The sequence below is a fragment of the Mesocricetus auratus genome, unplaced genomic scaffold, assembly GCF_017639785.1.
Source record: "Mesocricetus auratus isolate SY011 unplaced genomic scaffold, BCM_Maur_2.0 Super-Scaffold_100010, whole genome shotgun sequence".
NCBI classification, from domain to species: domain Eukaryota; kingdom Metazoa; phylum Chordata; class Mammalia; order Rodentia; family Cricetidae; genus Mesocricetus; species Mesocricetus auratus.
Genome location: NW_024429194.1, coordinates 64,233,897 through 64,245,186, shown reverse-complemented (window position 1 = coordinate 64,245,186; position 11,290 = coordinate 64,233,897). Strand labels below are relative to the sequence as shown.

Sequence of the window (11,290 nt, the reverse complement as noted above, 5' to 3'; positions counted from 1 at the left end):
GATAGAGTACTTAACTAGCATGTGCATGGGCTGGGATTCCGTTTTCAGCCCTGCAAAGCAAACAAGCAAACAAACCAGCAGTTAATGGGATTTGACAGTGACAGCAAGAAATTGACATCTAGCTAAGTTACCTGCAGGTGAAAGTTGATCCTAGTATTTTCTCATCAGCTTTTTCTCCCTGTTCTTCTCCGCCCAGACCTTATTCCCCTCACAACTCATTCACCCTTAGTAGGAGTGAGGTCAAAGCTTTGTGGGAGTTTTTCAGAATGGGTGTTTGCATAGGTTGGGGTGGTGGACTCCAGGACCAAACAAGCCGTTTTGTATTCCTGATGTCTTGTTAGGCTTAACCACACCTGGGCTGGCTGTGAGAGACAGATCGAGACTTTGGGAAGAGGTTCTGAGACTAACCCCGTGGTGCTGAGAATCGATGGGGCGATCTGCCTGTGCCTGCCTGCCTGCCATCATGGACTGTGTGATCACACTTCTGTCTGCAGAGTACAGAATTCATCCAATGGCATCATGGGCTCTAAAGGAGCTTGACACAAAGATCTCTCAGCTTTTCCGGGAAGAAGGTTATGTGGTGTGACTTTGTTCAGAACGTTGGGAGCCAGTGAGGGGAGGGGACTGATAGGGGCCACACAAGTCCACAAAACCAGGACACTCTTAGCATCTATCTTACTGACTTCCTGCTCTCTTCCCTTTGGACATGAAAACATGAAGAGCAAACCAGCAAGCCTCACCCCTCTATGACCTCTGCATCAGCTCCTGCCTCCAGGTTCCTGGCCTGTGTGAGTTTTTGCTTTTGATGATCAACTGTTCTGTGGAACTGTGAATGAAGTAAACTGTTTCCTCTCCAAGTTGCTTTTGGTCATGGTGTTTCATCGTAACCCTGACTAAGACAGAAATTTTTACCAGGAGAGTGTGGCATCGCTGTAACAGATACGAACATGTGTTGCTTTGTGGAGGATTGTGGAAGTCTTTGGGACTTTGGGCCAGAAAAGCTATTGAGTGTTGAGAACTCAGGGGCTGTTCTATAGGAATTTGGAAGATAAGAATGTTGGGCAGTGCAGATGACAGAGGCCTGGCTTGTGACATTTCAGAGGGAAGCAAAGACTCTGTGTGACAATTTGGGTGAAGAGACTGAGGTGTCTGGTCAGACAGAGTTGAATATGATATGATTATGATATGATATGAATATGATTAACAAGGGACCAGAAACCAACAAAGTGAAACCTTTGCTTTTCTGGAACAACATATGCTGGACCATTCTCCATCAACCACTAATTAAGAAAATGACATAATGCTTGCCTATAGCCCACACTTTTGGAGGCATTCTCTCACTTGAAGCCCCCTCCTCTGTTATGACTCTAGCTTGTGTCAAGTTGACATAAAACTAGCTAGCACAACTGACCTTTTCCTTTTTCTTTTCCTTCCTTTCTTCTTTCTTTCTTTCTTTCTTTCTTTCTTTCTTTCTTTCTTTCTTTCTTTCTTGTTTTTCAAGACAGGGTTTTTCCATGTAATAGTCCTGGCTGTCTTGGAACTCACTCTGTAGACCAGACTGGCTTTGAGCTCACAGAGGTCCACTTGCCTCTGCCTTCTGAGTGCTGGGATTAAAAGTATGAGTCACCACATTTGATGAGACCAGTTTTCTTGAGACCAAGTCTTCTGGGAAGTGTTTCCTGAGAGTAGCACACAGAAACTGTGTTCCAGAGGTGACCAAGATTGCACCTCCTATTGGTAGCCTAAGTTGGTAGTATAGGAGTCACCAGGAGGTAAAGTTTTGAAGGCATGAAGGGGTCATGGAAAGCAGCTGAGACTTGGCATTGTGTGGAAGGATTGGAGTCCTTGAAGAGAGCCCAGGAGAGGCTATTGGTGAAAGTGAAGCCCAATTGCAGCAGTAGACCCCAACATTTGAGGAATGCCAGTACTACGGGAAGACCACCAAGCAGCAGGTATGGAGTGGGGTCAGCAGAACCCTAGAAGACATGACAGGTGTGGTGCACAGGGGAGAGCTGGAGAAGTGACCCAGGCCCTTCGGAGGAGCCCAGAAGACCGTGAGTAGATCTGAGACATTGGGCATTGTGTTATTTACACATTATTGGAGTTTGGTTTTGCTTTTTTCAGTTTGTGACTTCACCCTGGTTCTTCACTCTACAAATAAGAAAGTATTTAACTTATTTCTGATTTTACAGGATGTAGAGAGCTGCGACGTGCCGTGCCGCACATTAAAGATGGTGCGGGCTTTCGCCTACCACCCTCCCGACAGTGAGTGCTCTCTGTGATAAACAACTCCTTATTTGGTCAAGGCTGGATATCTGGCTTGCTTCCTCGTATGTGGACCTATCTGCTGTCGCCAAGTGGCGTGCTGGGGTTGGCTATGCCTAGGCCTTATAAGCTGTGGGCTGGCTTTCCCCGGGTAGGAGGAGAAGAAGATTGTTCATCAAGGTTCCTGAATAAACTGCTTGGAGAAGAGTCCGAGTGTTGCGTCTTCCTTGCTGGTCGAGGTGGGCGTGACAACAGGAGCCACAGTTGAGAGACTTTCATTTTCAAAAGAGACTTTGCATTTTTGTTTTAAAAGAGACAGATTTTTTAAAAATGTGTTTGGATTTATAAGAGCATGGGAATTTAAGTTTGTGAAATGTTTTATATTGTTTTGTTTATATTGGTGTGTAATTTTGGGGATGAAAAAAGAGAAAGGGCTGTGGTTGTAACAGTGATATCTTTGTGTGTCTTGTTGACAAGGGGTCAGTTGTGTCAGAAAACTGGTCTCATCAAATGTGGTGACTCATACCTTTAATCCCAGCACTCAGTTGTGTCAGTTTTATGTCAACTTGACACAAGCTAGAGTCATTAGAGAGGAGGGAGCTTCAAGTGAGAGAATGCTGTAGGCAAGCCTTGGGGTATTTTCTTAATTGGTGATTGATGGGAATGGTCCAGTCACCATGGATGGTGCCACCCCCAGGCTAGAGGTCCTGGGTTCTATACGAAAGTAGGCTGAACAAGCCTAGGGGAACAAGCCAGTAAGCAGCACCCTCCATGGTTTCTGCATCAGCGGCAGCTTCCATGTTCATGCCCTGGTAGAGTTCCCTCTATGATGAATGGTGATATGGAACTACAAGCCAAACTCCCCAAGTTGCTTGGTCATGGTGTTTCATCACAGCAAGAGTAACCTTAACTAAGACAACAGGGTGGCTTAATTTTGGGGGAGGGGCTATAGGGGGAGCTGGAACTGTGCTGGAGGCCATTAGGGACAGAGGAGGACAAGTGGATCAGGCTGTGGGAATGGACTGGAAGAGGAGGAGTCACAGGGGTGAGTGGAGAAGGTCACCCTGTGACAAAAGACACTGGCTTTTCCAGAATGCTGGTTACCAGTATGGGGCTGGCTTAGGATTGGTTGGCTGATTCAGGCAAACAAGCAGAGAGTGGCACAAAATATCACACACCCTTGCATGGCAGCAGTATTTATTGAAACAGATGGGGTCAACCCAGAAGGCAAGGCACCTACAGACAGAACCGGAAAGCGGCCTCATAGCCCCCATCCCATCAGCTCTCCAGTGGGCAGTTCCCTTCTGCACAGGCAGGGGAGGCCTGCAGCAAGTAAGGAGTCTTTGAAATGTGGAAAGGTGCCCTGAATAGAAAGACCTGTTCAAAGACCCCAGCCAGGGGCTGTAGGTAGCAGGACTCCCCAGAGAGCAGACTGTTTTCTGGGAAGCAACCCAAGTGTGGTGGGGCATGTTGTCCCTGGGAAGGCAGTCAGTCAGGGGTGAGCAAACACCTCTGAGGCCATGTACCTGGGGCCAGAAGTGGGAGTTTCTTGGGGAGGGTTCCCTTTGGTCCTTGGTGTTGGGGGGAATGGCTGGTGGTTAGGATTTTGCCTTGACCCAAGAAGGTCAAGCTTTATTGCCCAGCCACTCAGTGTGATGAGTAGAGTCTCTGAGAGTTTGGCGAATGATACAAATCAATTATAAGTGTTTGAAGACAGGTTGGAATTAAGGGAAGGGTTTGAAATAACCTCCTAAAGTGAATCCAGAGAAGAACTGAGAAACAACTCCCTAAAAGGAGAAGGGGGAGGAGAGTGGCCCTGAGCTCTTTCCTCCTATAGGAACATCTGGAATATTCTGGAAGAAAGCACACATTTTCCATTCACACGTCACCATCACTCCATTCATGCGCAGACAGTTGGAGGTCCCGGCACTAAGCAAAGCGCACTGAGCGGCTGCTCCCACAGCTGAAACTTGAGGCTCGTGGCTGGCAAGGAGAGCAGGAGTCAGGGGCCATCACTGTGATGCTGCCCCCGGTGGCAGAGGGACCAGAGGCAATCTGGCGCCCTGGGGTTGTGCCATATGTGAGGCCTCCACTTGTGACTCCACCACGGGAGCTGCTGACGCCTGTGGGAAGAGGAACAGGGAGGGATAAAGGGCCTGCTGTAGTGTCACCAACCCACCACAGTTCCCTGAGGGCTTCACATGCAGGGCCTGCCTCCTCCTCCAGGGATCAGTGGTTAACATGACAGGTTCTATTCTTTCAACCTCATAGCACATCTGGAGAGATGTGATGATTCCTGGACCCATTTCCCTGGACTGCAGTTTCTAGTGCCTGTCAGTAAGGGGTGCTCAACTTTTTTTTAAACCTCCCTCCAGTAGTCCTTAGGGAGGAGCCTGGAAAAGAGTGAAGACTATGAAAGTTGGGAAACATTGGAGGGTCAGTGCGGTGGGCCGTGGCACAGTTTTTCCCATCTCCCAAACCATTTTTCTAAGGACATTTCCAGCAGATACTTACAGACATTCACAGAGCCCACACCCTCACATAGCCTAAGGAGAAAAGAAAGTGCCATTAGTTCCAAGCATGAGCTGGATTCCTTGAGACAGTTGCTTGGGGACAAACAAGGTCAGCTTTTGTTCTAGGTTGGCTCTATCTCCTGAGAGGCAGGAAGGCCTCTCCAAGTCTTCATGGATGTTCATTTTCTTTCTTTAAAGAGGCCCCCATCCACGAAGACCAGCCCTGGTTTAGAGCAGTAGAGAATGGAATTGTGACTTCTACACACTGCCTGCCATCAGGGTGTCTGAGCCTGCTGAATGCCAATAGTGCTCACAGTAAGGATGAGGCAGAGCTACGTGCGTACAGAGTACATCATCCTTATTGTACATGACCCCGGCCTCAAGAGAAGCTATGAATGGTCTTTAGAAATGCAGGACCTAGTGTTGTGTCCCAGCTCTGTAGCTTAGTAACTTGGTTGCTATAGGAACGGTGCTGAACACTGAGCCAACCCCCCTCTGTTTTTGGATAGGGAAAATGGTACTTATCTGCCAGGATGGAGGATTATAAACTGGCACTTGACATAGAACATAGGATATGTGATAGCTTACCATTATTACCTGGCCTAGAGTAGGGCAGTCAGAGCTGTGTGTCACACTTGTGCCCAAGACCGTTCACCAGGAGCACCAGAGTCTCTGCCCCTTCCATGCAAGGACTGACAGGCCCTGGCCATCTTGTTTGTGCAAGACAGTTTGGCCCTCACCTGAATCCCCACATGGTTCTTCTCAGCTCACCTGTGCTCCTCGCCCTCCAGCAGGCGCCTGTAGGTGGCGATCTCGATGTCCAGCCCCAGCTTGGAGTTCATCACCTCCTGGTACTCCTTGAGCAGGCAGGCCATGTCCTGCTTGGCCTTCTGTAGGGCAGCCTCCAGCTCAGCCAGCTTGCAGCGGGCATCAGTGAGGGGCGGCCTCTCCCTGCTGCTCTGCCTCAGCCACAGCGGTCTCCAGCTTGGCACGCTGTGGGGTGGGGGGTGCATCTTGTTAGAACAAGATGGGGGTGGGGTGGGGGCACAGCTGGGCTTCTTCTAGTATTTAGAGCAAGGGAAGATGGATCACTGGGAGGGTTCATGGCAGGTAGTTATTAGGGCTGGCAACCCCAGGAGGAGATGGTTTTTCAGCATATCTTCTTCCTGGTGGGCAATGGCTGAGAAAGAGACTACAGCTCTCTGAGGTCAGTGGCCCTCATCCCAGCATGACCAGTGTATGATATGGGGGAATCCTGCCTTGGCTCTGGGTCCCTGTTTCCTCTCCATCTTTATTAGAGACAGGGATCTCATTCTCGTGGGCAACGCACCTGGTGATGTTGCCTGCCTGTGCACGTAGTTTATCTGAGTCTGCCTCATGACCCACCTGGATCTTGGCATTCTCAATCTCAGCCGTCAGCCTCTGGATGATCCGATTCAGCTCATTCATCTCCTCCTTCGTGCGGCGCAGGGTCTCCCCGTGCCGGATCACTGTGGCCTTCATCTCCTCACACTGGAAGTTGAGGGTGCAGGGGACAGATGCTTACGAAGGAAGTAGGGCAACCACTCCTTCAGCATAAACCCAAACTGCGTGCAGCATGTAATGCTCAGCATGCGCGATATTTACACAAAGCAGCTCTGGCTGCCTACCCCAACCAGAGGTCAGTCAGCTTTGTCGTAAGGGGAAAGAAACCTTTTTTAATAGACACCTTGCTTGGCTCTCACCTTGGTGCGGTACCAGGACTCGGCCTCTGCCCGGCTGCGGCTGGCAACATCATCATACTGAGCCTTGATCTCAGCCACGACACAGTCCATGTTCAGGTCCCTGCTGTTGTCCATCTTGACGATGACTGAAGTGTCTGAGATATGGGCTTGCAGAACACGGATCTCCTGCAGAGTCAACAGTAAGAGCATTATGCTTGGTGCCTATTTTGCACCTGGTGTCCCATTCCTGGGGACAGTGTTTATTCACTGGTGGAGCTCTGATGAGGAAGGTCAGAGATTCCTGCCTCTAACACCTTCATTCACACTCAGGCACAATATAAAACCACAAGGCTAGAAGCCCTAAACATTACAGTGGGGTCAGCCTCTGAAAATGGGCGAAGTTCAGGAAAGGCCTGACTGTAAGTCTCAGACAAATTGGCTCTGTTTGGTTGCAGATAGTAACTGGTCCATTGTGAACCTCCATACACGGTATCCCCACAAACCTCCATATCTATCATCTAGCATGCAAACACACTCTAACATACAGAGATGCCCACAGACACACAAGCCAAATGCATATATGCACAATTATCCTGATACATGTGAACACAGATGCGCTGTAGATGTGTATACCCAACACTCTACACCTATGCACTGGGGCCTTTTCACATGTGTGGGGAGATAGTTTTATAAATGTGGCATATTACCGAGCACTCGCAGGCCTAGGACCCTGAACTCCCACCCCACCTCTGCGTCCTCTTTTCCCCAGCCACGCCAGCAAATGAGTGAGCGTCTCTACCTCTTCATAGAGGCGCTTCAGGAAGCTTGACTCCTCCACTAGAGCCTCCACGTTGGCCTCCAGGTCTGATTTCCGTAAGTAGGCACAGTCCACATCCTGAGAGGAGACAGACGGGAGGGAAGCACACACGGAAGTGTCCAAGGAAGGACCATGGTGACTGCCTGGAGGCCACAAGGGTGGTCCCCTCCCTCCCTGCCTAGCAAGCGGAACCTTACCTTCTTTAGAACCACAAACTCGTTCTCTGCTGTAGCCCTCAGGGCCACCTCCTCCTCATACCTAGGTGTGGGAAAAGACAGAACTCAGCCCACGCCTTGGATCCTGCCTCAGCTCCTAGCCAAATTCTTCCGGGGGCTATGAAGGGGATTAAACCTTTCATGGTGTGACTGTGTCCTTGTGTGATGTTTGTGTATTGCTCTTGGCTAGGTCTTGTCTCAGCTGGGCTGCATTCTCCATCTCTTTGCCTCTGAGGTGGGTTCCTGATAGCACGTTCCACCCCGAGTCTGATTCCAAGGGCACTGTGCTGGCAAGGAGAGCCCTCAGCCCAGCACCCAAAGCAGGAAAGCAGGCAAGGAATGGAGAAGACAGCTCTGGGGCTCCCATGAGGATTCTGATCCTAACTTCTTGAGAGCCAGTTCTCCCTCGCACAACTAGATCCTGCTGCCCACACCCTCTGAGGCCCTGGAAGTCCTTTGGGATCCTGAGAAGTTGCAGCAGAGGTTTCCCACCCACGTGGCTCTGAGAACCTGTGGGCATGCACACTCACTTCTTCTTGTAGCCCTCCATGGCCTCCTGCACATGGTTGAGCTCAGCAGCCAGCCGCCCGCTGTCAGCCTCCACACACTCAGCCTCCCTCCTCAGCGTCTCGATGTAGCCTCCAAACAGAGGCTCCAGGTTGCTCTCACAGCAGCGCTGGTTCTGGTAGAACTGCCACTTGGTCTCCAGCAGCTTGTTCTGCTGCTCCAGGAAGCGCACCTGCCATTCGGGGGAGCAAAGCGACTTAGCAGGAATTTAGGAAGTGTGTGTGTGTGTGTGTGTGTGTGTGTGTGTGTGTGTTATGTGTGTTGTGCACATGCAAGTGATAAGTGATGTGTATGGTATGTTTGTGTGTGGTATATGTAGTGTGTGTGTGCTATGTGTGTGTGCATGTGGTGTGTGTGTTGCATGTGTGTTTGCTGTATTGTGTATGTGTGGTGTGTTACATATGTGATTTGTGTGATTGGTGAATGGTGTATATGTATGCTTGTATATGTGTTGTGTGTCTGGTATGATATGTGTGTGGTGTGTGTGTTTGTGTGTGGCATTTGTATTGTGGTATGTGTGATTGGTGTGTGTGTGTGTGTGTGTGTATGGAATGCTTTGATAGAGCTCTTCCCCCTTTCATGCTGACTGAACAGCTCTGAACTTGGCTCAAAGCCAGCTCCAGCTCCAGCTCCGTCTCTGGGACTGTAGGCGGGCAAGCTGCTGAGCCTCTTCGTGCTTCTCACTCTGTGATAGCAGTGCTACAGCTGTGAAGACTGAGCCAGTTCATACATGTAAATTGTTCAGAACAGTCCCGACATGCAGCAAGGATAGCAAGTCAATAAAGCTACTTTAATTACTAGTGGTCCTTCAGTCATTCTTTTCCAACAAACACATCTCCAGTATTCACTCTGTGGTACCCAGGCCTGTGCTAGGACACTCCCACACAGATGTGCACACTCCCATACTGCACATGTGTGCACACACAACACATACACAGGCCCCCCACATACTATATCACACATATATACACAATACACACACTGCATACACATACTACACACACTACACCATACCACATCACATACATAAACTACACATTCACACAGATCATACCAGACCATACCATATAATATTTATTACACACGGCATACACACACCACACATACTACACCATACCACACGCCACATACATACATACACACACACACTCACCACACCGCACCAAGCTACATCATACAATACCACATACACACATATCACACACTACATACATACTCACCATGTACACACAACACACACTACACCACACCAAACCACAGCACACATACCACACACATGTACACACAAAATATCATGCCATGCCACACCATGTGCACCACCACATGAACCACATCACACGCCGCACACACAACACTCTTATGACTATCTGTTTATGTCTGTGCCTAAAACTTTTTCTATGTCCATGTCTTTGCTTCTGCCTTTTCTACATTAATGTTTTTGTTTATTTTGGTTTTTATGTCTTTGTCTATCTCTAAGTTTTGTATCTGTATCTTTATCTGTGTTTTTGCCTGTTTCTATATATCTGTGTCTGTGAAGTTCATTCATTTATCACGCTTCTGTGTGTGTGTGTGCAGATGCCATTTCCTCCACATTGTGTACGGGGAAGCAGACTCCTGAGCATGAAAGGACAGCTCACACTCACTGGTGGAGTGACGTCTCCATCCATGGCCATCACTGGCACAGTGTGTCTGAGCAGCCCCAAGCTTCCTCAGCTCCATTTGTCACTACATTATGGATCTGAAGATCTAGCTACCCATTGGGTGATTTGAGGATTTATTAGGACCACTAAAAAAAGCATCAGGAATTTTAGACTCCTTCCCCACAGCCCCTTGGGGAGGCTTTGACACTTTGCCAGCATCGATGGGTGCCCTTCCAGGTAGGCCTCCTCCCTATCTCTATTCCAGTCCCCTCCCCCTTGGTTAGCTGTCACACCTCCTCTTCCACTGTTGTCTTTGGAAAAGACATTGAACTCTTGCTACTGGCCTGTGATTTCCAAAATCAAGCCTCCAAATCCTTACATTAAACCCATGAGGCAGGTCCTGCTATTCAAGGTTGTACCCTGCCTGGAGTGTCATACTGTTGAGTGTCACAGCTAGCCCATGAAGAGGCAGTGTGACCTAAGTGGTTCCCCTCCACAGCCCATGCTGCCTAGGAACAAGCTAACCATGGCTTCTGTTTGTATTGTTTTCCATTTTCTTATCCTCAGTCCTCAGCTAGACTTGGAGGGACACCCTGCCTTGTCATTTTGTCCTCAGATGTGTGTGTGTACATGTACACACACACACACACACACACACACACATTAAACCATAGACTCGATTTTAGACTATATAATGGACTTTCCAAGTACCGAGTGAAGGCAATGGGTCCATGCACTTATGTGGGCCTGCATTTCTTCCCTAGTCTGGCAGCCAATTTGTCTTCCCAGCAGACTGGGACCTTCCAAAGAGAAGTCAGGCCTGGGGTCTGCTCTGGGCCATCACAGGCCACACCCACCTTGTCGATGAAGGCTGCAAACTTGCTGTTGAGGCACTTGATCTGTTCCTTCTCCTCATGCTTCACACACTGAGCATTGGGGTCGATCTCCAGGTTGAGGGGTGTGAGCAGGCTCTCATTGACAGAGACAGTGGTGATGCAGGGGGGACTGGGCCCGCAGACTCCTCCAGAGCGGTAGCCGAAGCTTCTTCCACAGGAGCCGGAGCGGAAGCCTCCAACAGCTATACGGGGCCCACAAGGGCTTGGGTTGCAGAGGCTTCGGCTGCTGAAGCCAGTCAATCCCCTGTAGCAGGACACCCCTCGGAAGGGAGCGGCACTGATGCAGCAGCGATTGCCAGTTTTGGGGGCCACAGCCGAGCAGGAGCTGAAGTTTCTGGTAACTCCACATCCTGGGCTGATCCTGTAGGAGCGACAGGACATGGTGTGAGCTGGATGCTGGTGTCTAAGTGGCTATGGAGTTTGGTGTAGGCTGCAGAATATAAGGCTTAGAATCCTTTGGGTGTCTCTGATTCTCTGCAGTCCTTTTATTGGTGGGGAGAGCTGGGGTTGGCTGTATAAAAGCAGTGAAAAGCCATTTTATGTTGTTTATGGGCTTGGGGAGGTTGCCAGAAACTCCCCAAGGACTCATCTTAAAGGTGAGCTCAGAGGCGACTCAGGCTCCGTAAAGAGTTGAAGATGTTATTAGGGACACCGTGCTACACTTTTCATCTTCA

At 49.4% G+C, this 11,290-nt stretch overlaps 1 protein-coding gene across 1 annotated transcript; it reads right to left on the bottom strand.

The window, feature by feature from the left end:
* Positions 1-3,445: 3,445 nt before the first annotated feature.
* Positions 3,446-10,997, bottom strand: LOC101839258 (keratin, type II cuticular Hb5). The gene is given in 10 exon segments (XM_040753773.1): positions 3,446-4,388; positions 4,780-4,811; positions 5,550-5,716; positions 5,718-5,771; positions 6,165-6,290; positions 6,503-6,667; positions 7,281-7,376; positions 7,496-7,556; positions 8,044-8,252; positions 10,578-10,997. Coding segments are annotated over 10 exon segments (1,524 nt in total). The 3' UTR covers positions 3,446-4,194.
* Between the last annotated feature and the right edge of the window lie 293 nt (positions 10,998-11,290).